A 25,032-nucleotide genomic window follows, 5' to 3' on the forward strand; every position below is an offset into this window, starting at 1 on the left:
TATATATTGGGCGTTTAGACCGTCGTGTTTTACTTAAATGTAAAGGGGTAATTTTGTATGTATTTATTTGTAAATTTTCATTCAGAATGATGCATGATCATTTGTATTTATACCGTCTATTTCTAATTTTAGTATCACCAACGTTGGTATTTGGTCTTTTCTATCATTATTATTATCGGTAATAACGACCGGACTCATAAGATTTTTTATTTATTGTTATTCTATGCAGACATTCAGTTATTGTGATAAAACAATTACCATTGAAAAAAAAGTTTTTGCTTATGTTCATTTATTAATTCAGACAATAATGTATATATGTTTAATTCGCCAGTATACAACTAATAAAAAACCGGAAACGCGATATTAATCTATTAATTCGTTATGTATATTGTGCCTGTATTTATAGACAAGTTTATAGCATGATATATCGTCAAATAACAAGATTACAAAGAGTACATGGAAAAATCAAAAATAACACAAGTCCTACATGATATATACTCTCAAGTTACGCTTGTCATGTTAAAGGGATCTTTTCACGGTTTGGTAAATTGACAAAATTCAAAAAAATAGTTTCAGATTCGCAAATTTTCGTTTTAGTTATGATATTTGTGAGGAAACCGTATTACTGAACATTTACCATAGCCCAATATAGCCATTATATGTATCTTTTGATGATTTGAAAACCTAAAAATTATAAAGCGTTGCAACGCGAAACGATTGAATAATTTGGAGAGTTCTGTTGTTGTCGTTTAAATTTACGAAACTACGAAGATTGCTTATATAAGGTATAAAATACTTAAACTGTGTATACCCGGCGGAATAGCCGAGATCTATTGCGTTTTTACTTCAGACTTACTCCAGGACTCCGGGGGTCACTGGTTCGAGCCCTGGTGCCGGCTACTTTTTTTTTACTTTAAAAAAAAATTTATTCTTGATTTTTTACTGGAGCTTTTAAGATCCAATGTTTTCATTTATCAATATAAAGCATTTAATGACAAACTTCAAAATATGCCAAAATATGTGAAAAGGTCCCTTTAACAATTGAAATGAAAATGTCAAGCCTTTATAAATACATAACAAAGATAGACTGCAATTAACGGGACCTTTTCACGTTCTGTTGTTGTCATTATATTTTATGACACTAAGAGGATTGCTTATATAAAGTATATAACAAGATAAATGTCTTGGCTATTATTATACAGTTTATTTGGTGCAATAATTGCTTTTTGAAGAGAATTTTTTGTCTTTGTTCAGACCCAGGTGATGTGCAGGAAATTTTAAGGTTGTATCCCTTGTATATATTTGTATTAGTAGAGTATTTTTTTTATTGAATATGCCTGTGCGAGCACTTTGTTGGATTTAAGGGGCCAACTGAAAATAACCCATTGTCATCGATGTTTCCAACAGAAAGCAGAGACACAAAGACATCCCCAACAACAGTAAGTAACTCAACAATGAATCGTTGGACTTTTCTTCAAAGTACAGTTTAGCTTAAAGGGACTTTTTTTTACCGACTTTCCCCATTTTCAATAATGCAAATGAACGTTTTTCATTTTCACTACACACATTTTCCCAGCATTATGATTAACTGGACACCAGCGGTGCATGTATATTTAATATATTTAATAGAGTTCTACTTGAGGCTTTATTTTGCTTATTGTTATAAACAGTCTCTTGAGAGCACTGACTGTAACAACAACAGAGATGTCAGTGATGATATTGGCCTCAACGATGCTTTCCTCACAATCTAGGCAGTAGGTTTATATGACTGACTTACATAAATCATTGTGTGGACAACTATTGAACCGTGTCACGCGTTAGAATACGTATAGGAAATTTCTGATCTTTCGCAATAACAAACGCGAAGATGGAAGGAATTTACTAATTGGTATCTTCAAGGTAACCCATTTTACTGTTTTATTTATGTTGTTGATATTTATTTATTGATATTTATGACTATTTAAAACATGTTGACAAAGGAACAGTAACTACTTTGATTTTCTCTAACAAAATGTTCATGCTATTTATGTTCAACTTCGCGAAGACGTCATATGGCAATCATTATACTCTTTGCCAAATTATGGCTATTTTTATCGTCGCTATTGACTCTGTATTATTTTTAAATTTTTACGCGAATCGGCTCTTTCCGCGTAAAAAGGTGATTTTAAAAATAAACCGCGGTGATATTTAGTTACTTATTTTAAAATTTCGCCTTTTTATGAGTGCGTATGCTTTAAATGTATGAACGGCGTTGACAGTTGTTTAAAGCTATGAAGTTTTCGAAGTCGACGATACGTCGTCAATACTTGGAGATATGTAAATATAGATGTAATAATGCAGAATGTTCTAGAATTCATCTGTATACATATATAGAGAATGCAAACTTCTAGCCGCGTATTGGTAACACTGGGCTTATTGCATGTGCTTGAAATGCTGAATGTGTCGTCCCAGATAGGCCCGTTCAGTCCGTACAGGCTATCACGGGACGACATTTTCAACCTAAATTGGATTTTCGTTTAGAATATAGTTCCTCTACACGAAAGATTCATTAAAAGCGGAAAGTGTCTCCGCTGAAAAACCTGTGCGGACTGAACAGGCTTATCTGGCATAACACTTTACGCACATGCATTAAGCCCAGTGTTCCCAGAACGCGGCTCAAATATCAACCGTTTATTGCAGATCAACGATGGCTCCAATCTGGTTTGCACTTGCGCCTGCTCTCGCGGTGTTGATGACGTCATACAACGGGGTGCACGCTCAAGTGATCAAGGATGCTGAACGTTTGTTCAGTAACCTAATGGTGGATTACAACAAAATGTTCAGGCCAGTGTTGAATCAGTCGAAACCGGTTGTTGTATCTACTTGGTTAGATCTCGTCTCTATCCAAGATTTTAACGAAGTCGAAGAGAAAATATCATTTACAGCTATATTGCTCCTTACATGGACGGATGAGCGACTGGATTGGGACCCTGACAAATACGGCGGTATTAATAACATCAATATTGACGTCAGCAAGATTTGGGCTCCACAAATGATGCTGCTTAACAATGTCCTAAAAATCGAGCGTCTTTCTGAATACTGGCATACAGTTAGTGTCAATGCGTCGGGGAGTTGCCTTTATTTCATAGCCAACGTCACTTTCTATCCATGGGATACGCAGACATGCGCGTTTCAATTCATGCCTGCGAAATACGAGCCTAGAAAGATCGTTATGTGGCCACTCAAAGGCAATGTGGATTTAAACTACTACTCCCCTAATGGTACCTGGGACCTCGTGAACACCAGCGTTACCTCAGAGATTTACGGCTACACGGTGAGTTTCAAGATCGAGGTGGAAAGGAAGCCGCAATTTGCGATAGTGAATGTGATACTTCCGCTATTATCATGTCCGCGCTGAATATCCTGGTTTTCCTGATCCCTACAGATTGTGGGGAGCGCATCTCCTTCTGCTTAACGGTTCTGCTTTCCATCGCGGTCTTCCTGACGCTTGTGGGAGACAACCTCCCGAAGAACTCGAGTCCGATGTCGGTGTTCAGCTACTACCTGGTGTCAGTGCTCATCATCAGCGTCGCCATCACGCTCGCCGTCATATGCAGCCTTCACACGTACCACCGAGGTGAGAAGCAATATCCTGGGGCCGCGTGGAGGGCCGTCGCCAGGTGTTTAGGCTGCTACTGTGCGCGGCGGTCAGGGCCAGAGAAAGCGTACAGGGCTACCGGTATTCCGGGTGTTGATTACAAACTTGCTCGGCCGGAAAACGCTACCCCTCGGGCTTCGCTCGGCATGCATTTAGTGCCATACCCGATGCGCAATCATCGTGGTGTATTCCTGTACCGCAACACACATGTTAACGGGACTCTGTCTTCAGATCATTCGGAGGACTCAACATTTCACGAGGAAGATTCGCATGAAGGTGATAGCTCAGTAATGGAAATTAAATGGTCAGAAGTGAGCATTGCCTTGGATAAAGTATTTTTCGTCTTTTTCAGTCTTATTCTAACGACTGACACGCTGTGCTTTTTCATGGTCGTTTACAAAAATGTAACTCTATGAAAGAGTAATTCAAAACTTACAAAAACTATTCAATGACCAAATTGGACAGTATTGTTATCACGGAATACTCTTAGTCGGCTAAGATCACATCAATTATAACACGACATCTAGGTGGTGATAAAATGTGTTAAACCGTAATTACTCTTAAGTTTCCAGACACTAAGTTTTCAGACGCCCTCTTTTTAATCCCCAATAGACATATTTTGTAACTCCTACTTTTCGAACACTCAGGTTTCACCGAATAAAAATGAGTCTTAATTTGTGGACAGATGCATTGTACGTGTATCAACATTCGTACTATTTGTGTTAATCCGTTGAATGCGAGATTAATTTGGTTAAAAGCGCTTAATCGAGATCGGATATAATTAGTTTTAAAATTAATGATGGAAATGCATAGTTAGAACGTTAAAACAAGTTATTAGGAAATAAATTAACCGTTTTTAAGGATAATGGTGCACGACTTAACACAAGAGTGTTTTGGGCACTGACTGTTTTAACCGACTGTCAACCTCCTGTTCTACAGACTGCAATATTCCTCCCAATTAACACATTTTCTTTCTTTATTCCGCACAGGCTAATCAGAGACGACACTTTCTTTCTTTAGTCCGCACAGGCTAATCAGAGACGACACTTTCTTTCTTTAGTCCGCACAGGCTAATCAGAGACGACACTTTCTTTCTTTAGTCCGCACAGGCTAATCAGAGACGACACTTTCTTTCTTTAGTCCGCACAGGCTAATCAGAGACGACACTTTCTTTCTTTAGTCCGCACAGGCTAATCAGAGACGACACTTTCCGCTTTTATAATATTTTTCGTTTAAAGAATGTCTCTTCTTTGCAAAAATCCAGTTTACGCGGAAAATGTCGTCACTGATTAACCTATGCGGACTGCACAGGCTTATCTGGGACGACGCTTAACGCACATGGATCAAACTCCATTTTCACAGAGCAAGCACAATTATTTACAGACAATGATAAAATGATACGTTGGAATGATACAGCTCGGGTGGTTCTAAATAACCAATAATACGTTAATAGGGAAAATAAGTGCAATTGCCGTCATATGTTTACAAAATAAACATGCACTGTTATTACAGCCTGGGCTATTAGAATGACTCTCAGTCAGTTTTCAAATTAAGAAAGTGCACAACGGTAACGTCCAGGTGAGTTAATAAGATGCAGTATTAGCCCCAAACGATCTTATGTAGTAAGAATATATCAACTGATGTAATCTATGTTCTTCTTCTTGACTGAAGATTTTGACAAGGCTTAATAAACGTGACTTAATCACACAACATTCAGACTCAATTACCTTCGCAGAATACGTACGTTGCTAATAAAGCATGGATTATCGTTACTTTGACAACAATAAGGGTAACTATCACCTATTAAAAAGTATCAAATTCAGAAACAACTTAAAAATAAATCGAATTACCACATGACATTATATGAGTCGCGGTCTGACAAAATGGTGCTTAATGCATGCTCGTAAAGTGTCGTACAAGATAATCCTCTGCAGTTGGCACAGTCTAATATGGGACGACACTTTCCGCCTAAACTGGATTTTCGGTTAGATTAGTCTTCCTTTAAACGGAAAAAAAGCGGAAAGTGTCGTCACTGATTAGCCTGTGCGGACTTCACGGGCTAATAAGGGAAGACACTACTTGGAGGCTCATTTAATTTCACCGGCTGTGTCGAAACCAATTATGACATAAAACTTTCAGATACATGTGAATATGGTTACGCGGAAACTGCCAATGATGCCTTAGTAAATATGATGCGCAGAGCATTAAATATACATGTAGTTACAATTTCGAAGGATTATTAAGATGTATTGATTGGTTATTATCTAGTCGTCATTACCAGCTTGAGATGACATTCTCTACGATTCTTTGATTAATCAGGGTGAAGGATCGCGTGACTTTATGGGGTCAAAAATGGATGCTAATACACCGGCGAGTGGTGCTTTTTTTCAAATAACTTTTTAAAACTATTTTTTCTTAAGAATTTCAGTTATTGCATAAAAAAAGATTTAACGCGACTTATGGCAATGTGAAAAACATCAAAATTACTTTATTTAATAAGCCCGTGTTCTTGGCCAAAATTCTATCTTTACAGACATTCATATGTATATGAATGTCAGTTACTAAAGAATTTTGGCCAAGAACAGGGCTTATACACGGTTATGCTGCACGCAACGTGAAATTTTGGCACCGATTAAAGATCTATTTAATAATACATTCTTAAATCTTACGATTTCGGCATTACTGCAAGAGAAACTGTCTTTTATGCACTACAGATTAGGGATGTCTAGTATATTTATTTCTATATTTAGAATATTTTTTACAGAAATTCCTTTCAGCAAACAGCTCAGACCCTGATGAGACGCCGCATCATGCGGCGTCTCATCTGGGTCTATGCTGTTTGCCAAGGCATTTTTTCTAGACGCTAGGCATTAATGGGATAAACTAAAATAATTATTAATAAATACAAAATGACAAATAAACTTTATAAAAAAAACGAAGATCTAAATGTCAATACCGTATTGGACAATTTATTCCGATATCCTTTTCAGTATCGATGGCAGATGTTGAAACTGGACCTAAGGGTATACATTTTTTGTTTAAAAAATCCTGGAGAAAAATAAATTATTCTAACATTTGGATTTGTTACATTTTAAAGATTTAATGTGGCTTTTGTAATATATGAAATGGTAATGGAAAGGTAAAAAGAGACGTGCCCTGACGTCTCGGTTGATGTAAACAGGTAACGTGTTTATAAATACCTGTACACCAGATCATTTTAAACTTCAGGGTGATTGTGTTCTTTTGTAAGAATTTATTATTTTTTCGGCATCTTCGACCCGCAACACAGGCAAACGCAAACGCCGATGCTGATCGACAAGTTATTTTAAGATGGAGAAGTATATACGCATTGAAAGTGTGCGACAATTTACCATGCTGATACCGACATGTTTCCCCAGGTTATATTGTTCCTGTCGGTACGTCACGTTGTGTGGCTGCAGTAAGCCTGCGAAACAGTTATGTTTTATTTATTTTCAAATACTATCATTTAAGAGCGCGTGCGCTTTGACAAACGCAATACACAGCTGCCGATATGAGAGCAATAATTACTGATAAAGTGACTACTGTCCAACGATTATATGTATATAATGTATATATAAATTTAACAAACAATTTAAGCCGCGCTCTGTGAAAAAGGGGGTTCAATACATTTGCGTAAAGTGCCGTCACATATTAGCCTGTGCAATCCGCCTCAAACTGGATTTCTGCTTAAACAGACTTTCTTTAAAGGGATCTTTTCACGGTGTGGTAAATTGACAAAATTGAAAAAAGTTGTTTCAGATTCGCAAATTTTCGTTTTAGTTATGATATTTGTGAGGAACCAGTATTACTGAACATTTACCATAGTCCAATATAGCCATTATACGTATCTTTTGACGATTTGAAAACCTAAAAATTATAAAGCGTTGCAATGCGAAACGATTGAATAATTTGGAGAGTTCTGTAGTTGTCTCTGTTGTTGTCGTTTAAATTTACGAAACTACGAAGATTGCTTATATAAGGTATAAAATACTTAACGTGCGTATACCCGGCGGAATAGCCGAGAGTGCTAATGCGTTTTTACCTCAGACTAACTCCAGGACTGCGGGGGTCAATGGGTCGAGCCCTGGTACCGGCTACTTTTTTTTCCTTTTTTTAATTTTATTCTTGATTTATTACTTGAGCTTTTAAGACAATCATTTATCAATATAAAGCATTTAATAACAAACTTCAAAATATGCCAAAATCTGTGGAAAGGCCCCTTTAAGGTAGCGCACCCCTAATGATTTCCCGCGATTTATTTTACGATCATTGCCGATCTTCAATGATCGGTTATTTCCGAGAGATGCATTTTTTTCAAACTTCGATTTTTGATATATGGTTACATAATTCATTAAGAATACATTATTTTCACAATAAATATTGACTTTGATCCAAATATCATCTGAAAAATACGATTTCGCGATTTCTTCAAAGATCGAAGAGCCTTTTTACCTGTTAACTTATGCATATCTAATTTAAGCTTACATTGATGTTAAGTTGTCGTGGCCAAGTGGTTAAGGCGATGGACTAGAACTCTAATGGGATCTTCCCGCGCAGGTTCGAATCCTGCCGACATGGCATACATTTTGAGACGCGTTTTATTTCTTTTCTAACGTAATTTGACTTAATATAGCATATAAGCTATGTTTGTTGTAAAATATGTTGAAATTTTTATGCACATCCTTTAATTTTTAAAATTAAAACAACGGTATGGCTAAATTGGGTGATTTACTGCTGAAAATACGAATGATGAATGTTGCATTTTTATTTTTATTTCAAAAAGTAAACGGTAAATCTGTCTATTTCTTGGTATTTTTGCTGTATATAGCGTTTCTATAAAAGCTAAGTTTAAAATATAACTTAAATGATACTATTTTGAATTTTATGACACTTTGTTTTGAACCGACCCAATTTTTACTTGGCTGAAATCACTTACATTTCATGGCGCTCTTCCATAGATAAAAATTTGTAAAAAATAAATGTCTGTAAAAGAATACTTATTTCATCTTGTTTAAACTTTAAACACCTTTACTGCATCTGTACACACCAACTGCATGCCCATTTTGAATGAATTATGGAACTTTTATATACACCAGGGGTGACAATAAACTGGACAAAAGCCGAGCGTGGCGGTGCTTTTGAAAAAATCGGTATATTTTTTAAAAAGCATGGAAAACCTACCTACAAATTTGCATGTTGTTCAGTGAAATGATGCTGATTCAGAAAATAATTAATTAGATTATATTTGGATATGTGCCCACTAGGGGTGCGCTACCTTAAACGAAAATCCCATAATAGTAGAAAGTGTCGTCGCATATTAGCCTCATGAACGACACTTTACGCACATGATTTAATCCCCTTTACTAAGAGCACAGTGCATTTATATAAATTCAAGAGAGATAAGTCGGTTGAATGTCACGAAGCGCGATCAAAAGAGTTACTTCCCTTACTAATATTTGGTATAGTTATGCTTAAAACTATGTTATTTCGACTACTCTGTTTGAACATTTACATACTTACTTAATATATTCGTTTGATCATGACAATTGTTTAATAGTGTGAACACAGTTGTTATTCATGCTCAAACTGCGGTGCACTGTTAAGTCAAATTGATAAGCGTCTTTTAAAAAATAACATCTTAGATTCGAAGCCAACAGTACAATATAAATTGTCAACTGGTTAAGTATATTGAAATTCTAATACCATTTAATAAGTCCTTGTTGGCGAGTCCTAAAGGGTCGCGTTTAAAATTGCATTATTTTATTTTCTGAACGTGACTTATTGTGAGCAAAAAATCCTACACTCATAATAGAATTGTATACGATATAAATCCATTACTCCGAGCAAGTTTCGAAATTCGAACTCGTTTAATATTAATCATTTTGACTGGTTTGTTGTATTTGATGTTTGTATTGAACCCTTTAAATACAAGCAAATTCGTTGAATTGATATCCCCCGCCAATATGCTTCTGGACACAAAAGTGTTATATTTGACACTTAAAAAAGCATTTTTTTTTTCAAGATACAAATGACCATAACTCCGTTATTAACAGATGGTGTACAATGCCATTTGACGTGCATCATCCTCTTATTTATATATATACTCATAGCAAGTTTCAATGAAATCGGCCAAAGCACTTCCAAGATATGGCTCCTGACACACAAAAAAGCATATTTTTTTTCAAGATAAAAAGGGCCATAACTGCGTTATTAACAGATGTTGTACAATGCCATTTGGCGTGCATCATCCCCTTATACCTATTTATACTCATACCAAGTTTAAATGAAATCCGCCAAAGCACTTCCAGTATATGGCTCCGGAAGGACGGAAAGAAGGCAGGAAAGACGGAAGGACGGACGGACGGACGGAAGGACGGACATCGCCAAAACAATATCTCTCCGCCTATGGCGGGGAATAACAATTTCAAGGATGACCACAAGACCTCCCCAATTATCATCTGTTTAATTCGTTCAAACGTACAAACTAGTACAATTTGCATATCTATTTCAAATGTTGATTTATTTTAAACAAACCAGTTTAACAGTGTGTTTATACTGCTGTATATACGTTTGTCCTTTCTGTATGAAAGCAGCTGAAAAATTTATTAATCTGCTAACAGATCCCTTGCGCAATACAAGGTGTGTTACAGTGCAAAAACGCGATAAATATAACGTTTACTGTACATATTGGGAGTAGCACCGAATAAGCAAAGGGAGTCTAGTGATTTAAGATGCAGACTGAGTGAAGTCGCCAAATGAAAATTCGATCATACCCGACGGCAAACGTCGAAACATTGAAATGCCTGATTCAACTGAATCAACAAAATTATTTGAAAACGTCAATTACGAAGGAAATGTGCATATTATCTACAATTCAGTAACTTTTGCTTTAATATAATAGTTTTACAGGTGAGGGATGAGACAACAAAGAAAACGACTTAAGCGTTCTAGAATGCGATTGGAAGGTTTGCGCTTTGCCATAACCAACCCCTACAAAAAAAACAAAAATTATTTTTGGAACAAAACTAACACATATGCTCTTTTTATATAGTCTACGAATTCCTGTTTGAAAAAAAATCATTAAGTAATACTGGTTTTTAATTTTCGGTCGTTCTTTCTTTAAGGTCAAAGCGGTGATCACTTGTACTGCAAAGACATACGAAAGTTAACAAACTATATATATCGCCACGAGACTTTATTTGTTTGATATGGCAATTTCATTCAGAATTCATCAGTTCTAAATCCAAAATTGTGAACTAGGTAGCGCTAATGAATTCCCAGATGGCCAAATGGCGACCCGATGAATTTCTTGGATGACCAAATGGCGACCTGATGAATTCCCCGGATTACCAAATGACGACTTGACGAATTCTCCGGATGACCAAATGACCACCTAATGAATTCCCGGAAGAAATCGTGGCGGCCTGATGAATTCGTCTGTTAACACACCCTACACCTTACCGACATCAATCATATCAAATTTCATATATGTTGACAATATGTAGACTGTCATACTCATAACACGAAATGATTAAGTAATTTATGGTTGCCGCGTGGAATAAGTTTAATATAAGAACATATGTCTTATTACAGTTTGTTTTTAATGCTATTGCTTTTTGCTAATATCTATTTTGTTGGTAAGATTTAAGTGATTTTACGAGTGAACTGAGTAAATTTTGCGAACAGAACATCTTGAAGCATATAAAATATGTGTGTTTGTGTGTCTGCCCGTCTACAATACATATATTGGTTCTAAAATTACACCTATCTATTGAGGACGAAAAATATTGTGAATGTATTATCACCGTTAAGCATCTTATGGATTTAAAGAGATAATTTATTCCAAACATCACAAAAGAGCCTGTTTTGTACGCAAGAATAGCAAATATGATGACGACTGTATAAGAAATTAGTTACAATTAAGAACATTTGAAATCACCAATTAATGAAAATTTCGTCTGATTAACTGATGCTTTTACACTATAAATGTAGCTTCATGAAAGAAATACCCTTATAACAAACTATGTGCATATCAATATCAAATTGTTCAATTCTAAATAGCGTTGAAAAGAGTAACCATCCGGCTTCTACTTTCTATGGTATTCTACAGCTATCGAACTGCGACCGTATTTGCTGACAAAGTTTGTATTCCAAGTTCTATTTTACTTTTTTATGTTTTGTTTTATAATTTTGAGCAAAGTAGTTATAACAGCATCAAAGATAACAACATAGTAATATTGCGAAGCGTTCAACGGGAAATCGCTGGTCGATATTTTGGGCCGAATGATTCGGGTTTGTTTGCTATAGACTTGGATGACCTATAATGCTTCTCTGATTGGTACGCATACTAATTGTTACGATGACGGCGGATACTTGACGTCTTCATAGGCTTCATTTCGTTCATATTCAGTTTTCCGAAATGTTATTTCAATTAATCAGGTGCATAATATGATAAATAACATAACAGAAAACGGCACTTTTTGTGTACGAAGCAAATCACGGTGATAAGTTGAATAGTAGTAGGTCTAGAAAGTAAACACGGTATTAACATCATTTCTTCGCAAGCGAACACGTGGTAAAAATAGAGTTTTGTTTATGATTTTTCATCAATTCACCTCGGTTAAATATAACGCTATAGAAAATCATCTTTCATCCATTATTTGAAATATACGTGTTTGACGAACTTTGCGTTTGAAATACTTATATAATATACCAACAACATCTACTACTAGACAAGGCAAGACACAAAGTTTATTTTGTAAAAAAAGGCCACCGGCCCAAAATACAGCATACATTAGTAACAGCATATTATTATTTCTGAGTTGTGAATACATCAAGTCTGAACATCAATTTTGTTCTACGTCTTTCTTTTTTATTATTTTAGTTACAAAAAACGCTATGCTTTTTAATTTACTTTCATCAGAAATTTGCATAAGATTGCAAAAATTTAGGAAATTTTGTTCAACATTGTACTATGAAAAGATATATAATTGCCTTTCTTGGTTGAATCTGGGACATTTAAAAAATACATGAAACTCATCTTCAATACATACATTATTAAAAAAGACGGAACAATATGTACATATTCGTTGTTCTCTTGAAATTCCTAAATGCCGACCAGTTTCAATTGCTAATTTATGGCTCTAACAACGGAATCTAGCAACTGACTTTCGAACATAATTTTTTTAAATGGTATGTCGATAAACAAATATTTTTCTGGGTTTCGCATAGATTTGAATTGTTTGTAAGTATCACATCTTGATGAATTTCCAATATTTTCAATCCAGTTCTGTGAATTACAATCAATCAATCTTTGTTTAAATGACATTAAGAATAGTTCCACATTTCCTATCTCTTGACCAATACAAACAAAACCAAATCCATATCGGTACAAAATATTTTTTACACATGTCACCCAATTAGTTCTTCCGATTTCGTCATGTCGCTTTAACATAATATAACAATTTCTAGGATATCTATCATCTGTCATACTAATCAATTTACACCAATATTTAACGCATTTTACATGATTTATTTTAAACTTATGTATTTAAGCTTGATTGCATAAAAAGCCTTAGACAAATTGGAACACTTACTTGCTATCTTTGATAGAAGTTATGAGCATTTGCTATCTTTGGGGGAAATCTAACATTGTAAAAAAACATGTGATCAACCTGTACTCTAGGCAGACACCATACCCACTATGCCACAGTGTTCTCTAGGGGGATTGAGGCCAATACCTTCTGATGGCTAGGAAAGCACACAATCCACCATGCTGTCTTTGTCAAGCTAAATCAGTAGCTAAATCAGAAGCTCTCTTTACAGAATATGCTTAACCCTTTCCCCCATAAGAGGCATAGTGAAAATGGCTATGCGCAAACAGCATAAAACCAGAACAGCCTGCAAGTAATTCGCAGTCTGTTAAGGTTTTATGCTGCTCTTCAGTATCTAAGGGTTGGAACTGAAACCTTTAAAACTTGAATCTAGTAAGAAAGGCCTTTAATTAAAATTTACTTTCTAAGGGACTACACATGCATCAAAATACGTATCTGTGTGGTAAACTAAAGGGTTACCAAACTTTACTTGTTGGCTAACACAGGTGTAAACATGTTTCGGGTTTTGTTTCTAGCTATCAAGATGGGACGCCCAAAGAAAGCCGATGGTTGTGAGATGACCACGTTGACTGGATTCCCCAAAATGGGAAACCAGTCCCCTGTAGAAGTAGACAACACAAAAACAACGACTCCCCAAATTGGGGATGAGCCAGCCAAAGACTCACTGAAAATCTCTTCAGTTTGTAACGAAATCAAAAATGAGAACCCAGACACTTGTGAATACAAAAAGAAGGTCACGTGGTGTGAAGGTCAGAATCAAGGGCAAGGTCAGATGACATCATGGCAGCCTAGCAACCAAGGTCAGAGCTGCGGAGGTAAGACCCATTCCTCAGACTTTATTGAAGATGATATGGACGACATCTTGATGATGCTGCAGAACGACAATCAGTCTGGTGCAGGACCAGCGAAAAAAATGCGTTGCTACGGTAATGGTTACAACGACCTCCCTGTGACCTCCCAACACGTGTGCAAAGCTGAGATGGGTCTGCAGCAAGACCAGTGGCAGTTTGGAATAAATAAGTCGACGAGCGTGTCTCAGACTCAGCTCAATCTGACGAACCGCCCACAACCACCCCAGTACCCAGGGTACAGCAGCAGTTACCGCCCAAGCCAGATCTCCAGCGCCATGCACGCCTCCCCTGTCAGTCCCCGCCCAGGCAGATGCCCTCTTCAGGGGGGTATATGTCTGACAGCACCACGGCGGGATCCCCTGGCTATGTTCCCAATGGCAGTCCAATGCACTCACCGGCCTGTCAGTTCTTCCCTAACCATACACCCATGTACAACTTCCCGTCTCCTCACAGCCCATATGACACAAGCTCCACTCAGGGGTCACCCTACAGTGAGACCATGTACAGTCAGCACCCATTCAGCCCCGACAACAACTACCATGTCACTGATCTCTCCGTCAATGTCAACTGTGGTCCGCAGCCGAACATGGCTTCCATAGGGTCGCCTACGCGCCAGTTCTCACCAGCTTATAACAACGGTCACATAACCGGCCAGACCATGCCCAGCCAACCAATGACCATTCCACATCAGGAAGGGGGAATAATTAATTCCCAGGATAGCTGGTACATGACTGGTACCCCATCCAAATTTGTCACAGTCCATCACACACCAACAACAACAACAGCTTTCCAAATAATGAGAGCAGTTTCAGACGTTTGGAGAACTTTCGCGGATCAATCACCATTTTCTCTCCGGTTCATCTTGCGACCTTCATTTGAACCAGGACAAGGATTGCGACGGAATGATGTCGAGGCTGAGATCGTTAACAAGACGCTATCGTAATGAGTCAAGGTGACTCTTTCTAGCGTGGACGAACCGGCTTTCGAACCCCTTAATATTAGATGCAATACAATAATAGTTTTTATTACAATTACAACGAAATAAACAATACCTCCAAAAAATATAATGTTTGCTACATACCTGCATAAATTTACGTATGTATATCCCAATTCATAACTTTGAAATATGCTAGGTAGTTTCCACCACCCTGTCACAAAAAATCCAATATGGCCGCCTCCGAAGAGCACCAGCTTTCGAACCATGTACACAATTACAGTTTAGTTCATAACTTTTGGTCCAAAACAAAAAAACTTGAAACAGTTAATAACTTTAAACATTTAACTACTTAAACTGATCATGTTTATACTGATTTTATTATTCTTCAGTGCTTGATTGGCCATGACAAGGACAGATGAATATGTCATTACGCCGAATGACTCGCTGCTTGCAGCAATATTCGAGATGTGTCCAATGTTTGCAGCCATTGAAGTCACACTGTGCCCATTTAGTGAACACAAGGGACTCACAATTTTTCAGTTTTTCAGGTTGAAATTGCTTGCAAACGCAGCACTTATCCTCGTCAGCAATATCAGAGTCAGAGTCATCTGAATATGAATCTGACTGAAGGTTTACGTTTATGGTTGATGGACCAGGAACCGGTTCTGGAATGGGGTAACAACAGGATTGTTTGTGTTTTTGTGAGCTGACAGACCTTTTACAGACTTTCAGGTTGGAATTGTTTTTGCGCTTCTTGGGTGCTGGCGGTTCACACAAAGGCTGGGACTGTGCTTTGCTGACAATTTCCTGGCATATGTCTGATCGGGTAATTTCTTGCCCGGAAACAACACTACTTAGTGTTTTATTGATTGATGTTTTGTTATATTGTTTCTTTTTATCGATAACAGACTCTGCAGCCTTGAAATATGAGTCAACGTCAGACTGATCAGCAGCTGGAACAGGTGTAGGGTCTAAACCGACATATGGCACGGAGGGCTTGAAGTTGTCAACAGGGACTGCTGTTCTGTTGAGAGGATATATGCCAGCTTTCTGAAAAGACACCTTTAGATTGCTGTTAGAGAGTGCTTTGACATATGCGTTTGAAGCCAGTGCAGCTACATTGAATTTAGTGATTTTGGAAGATGGGTTGTCCCTCACAAATTTTTGACACATGTTATTGTAAATCTTTTGTAAGGGACCAAAGCATCCAATATCCAAGGGTTGTAGGCAATGGCTTGTATGGGCAGGAAGCACAAACAAAAGCACATTATTCTTTTGTGCCCATTCTAGTACAGGAACATTGATATGCGACTTGTGTCCATCAAATATCAATAGGATTGGCTGACTTGCATTTTGCCTTTGAATGTAGCGTACAAAATGACGTTCCAAGTACTCAAGGAATATGGTAGAATTGGATCAACCACTTTTAGACATAGTGCCAGCAGAGCCAGGTGTTGAACCTTGAAACAAGTCTTCATTTATTCGCTGCCCCTTGAAAATAAAAAATGGTGGAATTTGTGTTCCAAGTGCATTGCCACCACCAATGATAGTGGTTATTCCTGACCTTGATGAAGTTATGGCCGGGACACATGCCTTTCCACTGACACCATATGGGGTGGAGTGTTCGGTTTGTATACCTTTCTCATCAATGTTGTACACACATTCAGGCTTATTAAGTAGATCATTATTTTTGATGACAGTTTCTAGATTGTCAAAGTATGAGTACACTGCCTGCTCAGTTGTGGATTTTGCTCTACACTGACTAAGGGCGCTAGGTTTTACTACCTTTATTTCAGGCGAACGTCGTCTGAAACCATGAAACCACTTGACTGACAATGGGTTGTCATGGGTTCGCTTCTTCAAGAACACTGCATAGTCAGTTGCCTTGGCTACAACCTCAGTTATTGTGAAACCATACCCAAGGTTTGCCATATATTTAACATGGTCGACAAGTTTTGCTTCCCCTTCAGTGGAGAATAATGGACCTTGTCCTGTCATGACAGTCTGCGGATCTACTCTGCCCTTCACTCTATCTCTTAGGGTGTTATGTGGTACACCGTACTGTCTAGCAGCAGTTTTTACTGGTGCACCAGTTTCCATTACCATTTTATATGCATTCATCATAGCTGATGGTGAGTATCCTTTGTGTTTTGATACTCTTTTTTGTGGAAACACCTGAAACATAATTAAATTGCTACCAGAAAAGAGGAGAAAAAAAAGAAATGTTTCTCTAATGTCAATTTTTGCAAAGTGGATCAGCTATGTTGAACTTCACACTAACTTTACTGTGGTGTAACCTATCGCAATGTGATTTACCATGGTCACGTGACACTTGACGCGGACCATAATGTGGGTCATCTGTCAAAAAGTTGTAAGTGTAAAATCATTATGTATCTGACTTTTTTATATGTATATATATTTTAAAATAATATTAAAAATAGTTATTTTTGTTCAAAATTTGTGAAAAATTACCTGTTTATATCGCATTTTAACGATCGATAGCTACGGTCGTCTGGTTTGTAAACAAAAGCATCGGTACACACAGATTGATGACGCGTACACGCTCGCGCATGCGCGATAAACGGAAAATAGAAAAAGGTTCGAAAGCTGGTGGGGTGCGAAAGCCGGTAACTGTACGATACTATGTGTTGTCCGACAGCCATTCATGCTCCAATGACTCAGGTTGCGGGAGCGGTAACTTCGACGAGTTCACATCTTGCAGAAAAATGTTCAAACGTAAAATTCTCGACAATTCTGAATTTTGTGACTCGCCGCAGTCCGGGAGCGTCGGGAGGCTCAAGCATCACCAGTCGGAGAAGTATAGACCAGTTGAATGTTATTGTTTACATTCGGGATTTTCCGCGCATGCGCACTGGCTGGTTGGCAAAAAACACTGGTTACAGTAACGTAAAACATGTATACATGTCGTTTGTTTAGTCAATAAAACGATACAAAAATCCGAAATAAACATTAAAACTCTTAAATAATAGTGCAAAAATATAATATTTAGTACCAATAAATGTATTTTCATAAATATAATTTCCTCTGTATAAAAATACGAATTAGTTATTTACATCAGAGTAAACGTGGTCGGGTGACTAAAAACTGGCAATCCAACAAAACAAAACAATAAATAGTCTTTCCTATTCTTTGTGATTGTAAGATTTTGGTAAATTATATTTCAAAGATAATAGCACATATATTAATTTGATTATGATTATAAGTGGTGTAGATACTGTATTGTTCATAAGCGAGCGAAAGTGTAAGAGGGGCATATAATCAATTATAAAACGAAGCCCTAAAAGCGGAATACATTACAATTTATAAACATTGTAGTAATTTTATTTTCCATTGCATGAATTACCGTTTCGTTTCCATCGAATGCCAATATCATAAAGTTTAGCACACATATGAAAAACAAGAACTGCATATTAAGCAAACTAAACTGTCTTTGCGTGCACTCTCTTTACTGGTGATAAGGAATGATAACAATCTAGCATTTTATGATAAATAAATCTATATATTAATTTATTTAACGCAAGTATTTTTTACCCTTTTGTTGTTTGCTTGTTTTCATTATGTCATTTCGTACACTACAGAAACGTACAATCTTAACACGTAATAGCCGAGTTTACATTTGCCGGTACTCGTTAAATACGTTAATTGTGTAGCAATGAAATTGCGCAATATTTTTAATTTATAGTTATAAACACTCTATTATTATGATTAAACAGGCTAATATATACATACACTAATTCCTGTTAATCCATTTCGGACAAATATCTTTATTTTTTTAAATATGTTAAAATATTTTATTAAAGCAACTGTTTCGTATTTTGGCTTTACAATTTTGCTTAGATGATCGCTCAATATGACAAGAGATGACATGGAGGTATCATAAATTGTGTTTAATGACCTGACACTTGTATGCCACATGTGGTTTATGCAGGGGCCCAAGAATAGGTCCCTGGATTTATGACACCATGTGTTCTTTGTAATTGTTTGGACAGTATCCGATCATAACGAGATAATCGCTTTATGATGAACAAAGGTGCAATAAAACACCGGGTTAAAAACGCTGAAACAAAGAGTGTCAAAATAGGTGTGAATAATTAAATAAAAACAATTACATTTATCAAGGGAATTTATTTAATGTGTAACAAGGCAAGTTTTTACAGGCATAAATGTTCAAATCAGTTACTAAATGTGGCGTACATAAAGTCGATCTATTTGCTGTTTGTTTACATCCTTATTTTTGTTCTTTCATTAAATTTGATTTATTCTGAAATAATTTCTATATCAGAGAATTTTTTATCTTAAAAATGGTCGCGAAGATGTGCCAAGTAAAATTTTTTATGGTAACCGCATACCGCGCTCGTATATTGTGTTCCACTCCAGAGTTCGTTTATAGTAAAAACAAATAATAACAACAATATAATCGTTCCAAAATTGCATTTCCTTGCACGCTTATGTTTTTATTCAGACATAGTTAGTAAAATATATTTGATATAGTGCATGATTATCAATAAAAACATTGATAATTTCAACCTTCTCTATATGCGCTTATACGAATTTCACCTCTTTTTGCCAACCAGTGGGCGGAGTCTAATATTTGCAGGTGCGCGTGACGTCTCTCGTCAACTGGTCTGTACTAGGGAGCGTTCGTGGAAGTGGAGGACGCTTTCCCGATGACCAGCGACAAACAGATGCTACTGGAGCACTTGAACAAAGTATTTCAGCAGATGACAGACCGATGTGCAGAGAACAGAAATGTACAACAACAGGTTGGTTTAACCTGTTTATGCCTAGTGGACTCTCCCATCTTTCTTAATATGATCAATTTATTTCCAAAATTAGGGATGTCTTGTATATTTATTTCTATATTTAGAATATTTCTTACAGAAATTCTTCAAAGCAAATAGCGCATACCCTGATGAGACGCTGCAACATGCGGTGTCTCATCTGGGTCTACGCTGTATGCCAAGGCCTTTTTTCTAGACGCTAGTCATAAATGGGTTATTGTTAGTGAATATCACGTTATTTAGTGTTTCAAAATAAATGTTAGATTGCTTAAACGGATGTGCTATTCTTTTATTTAGTGGTTCATATATGTTTTTAAATCTTCTGTCATTAAATTGCTGGCAATTCCAGATAACATCAATATGTTGATATATGGTTTACTTTTCTTGAATTGAACAACAATGTGTGAGGGTATACTTAATGTTATTAACTGGATATTTAAAGCTTCCTTTGTTTACTTATTTGGACAATTTTATGACTTGTATTCACTATATTTTAAGTTTCTTTATATGTTCATTAAAACTTCTTGCAGAAAATAACATTGGTTGAAACATTCAATGCTTACAGCTGCTAATTTGTTAAGAGTGATGATTTCAAGTTTTAAAAACCAAAGTTTATGCTTGCTACAGCGGACGCAGGAAGTTGCCAGCAAGCAAGATTAAGGATAATCCGAAACACTACTGCAGGAGTGAAATTTGCTGCCCAGATACCAGGTAGGCTTTGATTTTATACTTGTAATTAGCACTGAAAATTAGGCTCTTTATGTTTTAATGAACAATTACTGAAAACAAAACTGATCCATCCTCTGGGAAAACAGGATTTCATGCATGTGCCTATAAAGTGTCGTCCCAGGGATTTCATGCATATGCCTATAAAGTGTCGTCCCAGGGATTTCATGCATGTGCATATAAAGTGTCGTCCCAGGGATTTCATGCATGTGCCTATAAAGTGTCGTCCCAGGGATTTCATGCATGTGCCTATAAAGTGTCATCCCAGGGATTTCATGCATGTGCCTATAAAGTGTCGCCCAAGGGATTTCATGCATGTGCCTATAAAGTGTCGTCCCAGGGATTTCATGCATATGCCTATAAAGTGTCGCCCAAGGGATTTCATGCATGTGCATATAAAGTGTCGTCCCAGGGATTTCATGCATGTGCCTATAAAGTGTCGTCCCAGGGATTTCATGCATGTGCCTATAATGTGTCGCCCAAGGGATTTCATGCATGTGCCTATAAAGTGTCGTCCCAGGTATTTCATGCATGTGCCTATAAAATGTCGTCCCAGGGATTTCATGCATGTGCCTATAAAGCGTCGTCCCAGGGATTTCATGCATGTGCCTATAAAGTGTTGTCCCAGGGATTTCATGCATGTGCCTATAAAGTGTCGTCCCAGGGATTTCATGCATGTGCCTATAAAGTGTCGTTCCAGGGATTTCATGCATGTGCCTATAAAGTGTCCTCCCAGGGATTTCATGCATGTGCCTATAAAGTGTCGTCCCAGGAATTTCATGCATGTGCCTATAAAGTGTCGTCCCAGGGATTTCATGCATGTGCCTATAAAGTGTCGCCCAAGGGATTTCATGCATGTGCCTATAAAGTGTCGTCCCAGGTATTTCATGCATGTGCCTATAAAGTGTCGTCCCAGGGATTTCATGCATGTGCCTAATAAGTATCGTCCCAGGGATTTCATGCATGTGCCTATAAAGAGTCGTCCCAGGGATTTCATGCATGTGCCTATAAAGTGTCGTCCCAGGGATTTCATGCATGTGCCTATAAAGTGTTGTCCCAGGGATTTCATGCATGTGCCTATAAAGTGTCGTACCAAGGATTTCATGCATGTGCCTATAAAGTGTCGTCCCAGGGATTTCATGCATGTGTCTATAAAGTGTCGTCCCAGGGATTTCATGCATGTGCCTATAAAGTGTCGTCCCAGATTAACATGTGTACAATGTAGTCGCCTTTTTCGCTAAGAAGAAACTTCACACAAAAAAACAATACAAGAAGAAAGTGTCAAACCTGCCTAGCCTGTGCAGACTGCCCAGGCTTATCTGGGACAACACTTTACTTAAATGCATTAAGCCCAAATTACCCAGGGTGCTGCTAAAATGTAAAACAATTGGAAAAATCTTTATGCATTTTAATTCTATTATTTCATATGCTGAAAATTAATGAACAATTGTAAATGTCTTTTTCTTAAATTTATCCCCCGCTAAAGGCAGAGGGATATAGAATTGGCGTTGTCCGTCCGTCAGTCGTCCGTCCGTCACAAACTTTTGAGGTCTATATCTCACTAACTCTGTAAGATATCAACATGTAACTTCATAGGTGTATACATATCAATGAAGAAGTTCCATGTACATGAACTATAACCTTAAACTTCCTTAAATTAGCGTTATTTCCCTTTGTTTTTTGTATTATGCACCTTTACAATATTTCATATGCCATACAGATTTTAACATGAAACTTCATGAGTGTATTTATATCAATGAGGAGATGTGCCATTCTGAGGAACCTTATCCCTACACTTTCTTAAATGAAGAGTTATTTCCCTTTTGTGTTTTGGCAGGGCCATATCTCATATATGATACAAGATGATACAAGATTTCAAAATAAGACTATAAGGGTGTATATATATAAATGAGTGGAATCGCCTTGCACAAGCACCATAACCCTACACTTCTTAAATAAGAGTTATTCACCTTTGTTGTTTTGGTATGATGTAACTTTTATGGATTATATCTCAGCAATATAATCAATTACCTACCCTTAATGATTTTATACCATTTATCAAGGGATTTTCATCCATCCATATAACAATTTTATTTGGCAGGGGATATCAATTCAACGAATGTGCTTGATTACATTTAAAATGATGTTTCAAGGGAGATAACTCAAATTCAAAATTAATTAATATAAATGAGCCACACATTTGGAAAACAAGGCTTACCGGTATATCATGTGCAAAAAGTGTCATCCCTGATAAACTCTTTGCAGTCTGCACAAGCTCAGGGACAACACTTTCTGCTTTTGTGGTATTTTTCAATAAAAAAAAACTCATCTTAGCGAAAATACAGTAAAGGCAGAAAGTGCTTAACACACATGAATTTAGTATTATTTTCCCAGTGCGAAAAAATGCTTGTTTTTATTTTTTGTTTGACAATTTATTCCATGTGAATTTTCCACAATGATATCCAAACAGTTAGGACCGAACGCGAGAATGACTTCAGGCAGCGTTGGAAGCATGATGTAGATCTCATGAAAAAATAAAAACAAGAGTTTTTATCTTGTTAAATCTATGTTACCATACCACATTTGGCGTTGACATTTTTGTTATTGCTATGAAGAACACTGATTTTTTTATGGGTTTTTTGTTGCAAAATAGTTGTTGATTTTTAGTGTTAATGGAGTTTTTAATACATGTGTTTCCGTCTGCAGGTTTCAGTGTCCTACACCCTGAGGACAAGGCGTTCCTCTGCAGGAACGTGACATTCATGTCCACTCTGCTGATGGCGGTCCACAAGCTGTACGGCCCTGAGGAGACCAACTTTCAGCACTTCTGGAGCTGGAATGTCTCAGCCAGGAATCCCTTCTACCCGTTCAGGCAGCAACTGATGGAGGTGGGAAAGAAAGTGCACGCGGCCAATATGGACGTGTATGAAGTTGCCGTGCTGGCAGCCTTGTTGTTTATGGCCTCAGGTATGTAAATAAAGCCAATTCTTGACTGTTTTTTTGGGACTTGTTATTGTACTGGAAGAAAATTAACATTATGACAGTGTCAACATTCAGTTATTGAATCACATCATTTAAATTTTGATTATAACTTTAGCTGATCAACTTTTGATGAATATGAGCCAAGTTCTGTAAAAACTGGGTTCAATGTTTGTGCGTAAAATGTCATCCCAGATTAGCCTGTGCAGTCTGCACAGGCTGATCAGGGACAACACTTTGCACCTAGACTGGATTTTCGTTGAGAAGAGACTTAAACAAAAAATTCCATAAAAGCTGAATGTGCCGTTGGTGACTAGCCCATGTGGAATACACAGGCTAACTTAGGACGCCAGTTTATGCACATGCATGCACACTCATTATGCCCCGTTATTCCAGAGAGCAGTTCAAATAGAAAATGAACATGATGACAAATTCAACATTCAGTGAGCTCTCACGTATGCTATGAAGTCAATATTGATAAATTATATCACAAAATTTAAATTGTGTTTAGTAATTCAGCTGATTGTCTTATACTTCCTTGTATTGACAAGATTCACTACTGTCCTCCAAGAATGCAAATGTTTATACTATATTTTGCCCTGAATGCAATTGATAAATGGATGAGATAAATCATAAATGAAATGTGAGCCTCGTTCTGGGAAAACAGGGCTAAATGCATGAGCATAAAGTGTTGTCCCAGATTAGTCTGCTTTAGGTGAATCTGGGACTTTTAAGCCCATGAATTAAGGCACTTTTTATTCCTCCAAAAGTGGGCATAGAGTGATCGCACTGTCCGTCTGTCTGTCCATCACACACTTTTGCGTTTAGGTTTCGAAGTCTGCGTTTAGGTTTTGGAAAAAGAGTTTTTCCGGGGGCATATGTCTTCTGATGGAGACAGCTCTTGTTCCCAGTACATTTTTCATATACAATACAGATGTATAATAAATCATGTGTTTCTATTGCAGACTTCTCTGACCTGGCATACCCAGAGGCCATTGAGGAAGGTCGCAGAAAGCTTATCGCAGCTCTGAAGTCTTACGAGCTTAGTATGTGCAATTGTCAACATAACTTATTCATGTTTAGATAATTGTTAAACTCTGCGCCTCAGATTACATGAGTTGAAAAGTTTTTGCCAGATGCATAGAGTTGTTTAATTTTATTAAATCTGAATCATTTTGTGAATTTTAACTTTGGATTTGATTGATTTTTTTTTAATTTCATTGTCTATACAATTAAAATTATTTAATATTGAGGTATTGATGTAGTTAAGTCCCTGAAGAAAGTAGCCTTCCATTCTTATATGGAATATTCAGTATTGATGTACAATTTGCTATACAGTGACGGAAAGTTCTCATTGAAATTTAAATACTCAGAGTGTACTCAACAGGTGTATCCCTTTCTCAAATTAGAGTTCTTTTTTTATTGTAAATTTTTATAATCTTCAACTTTAATGCTTATTTTTATG

The 25,032-nt window shown here is 37.0% G+C and overlaps 2 protein-coding genes across 2 annotated transcripts in view; one reads left to right on the forward strand and one right to left on the reverse strand.

Moving 5' to 3' along the window:
• LOC127871334 (uncharacterized) overlaps positions 1–25,032 on the forward strand; it is a 176,238-nt gene that overhangs the window by 82,839 nt on the left and 68,367 nt on the right. The window contains exon 2 of the mRNA XM_052414148.1: positions 23,295–23,476. Coding sequence (XP_052270108.1) covers positions 23,351–23,476 — 126 coding nt within the window. The 5' untranslated portion in view covers positions 23,295–23,350. The remainder of the gene's footprint in view (positions 1–23,294; positions 23,477–25,032) is intronic.
• Positions 1–25,032, reverse strand: part of LOC127871326 (uncharacterized) — a 114,247-nt gene that overhangs the window by 65,694 nt on the left and 23,521 nt on the right. The window lies entirely within an intron of this gene.

This window comes from Dreissena polymorpha, chromosome 3 (assembly GCF_020536995.1).
Source record: "Dreissena polymorpha isolate Duluth1 chromosome 3, UMN_Dpol_1.0, whole genome shotgun sequence".
Lineage (NCBI taxonomy): Eukaryota > Metazoa > Mollusca > Bivalvia > Myida > Dreissenidae > Dreissena > Dreissena polymorpha.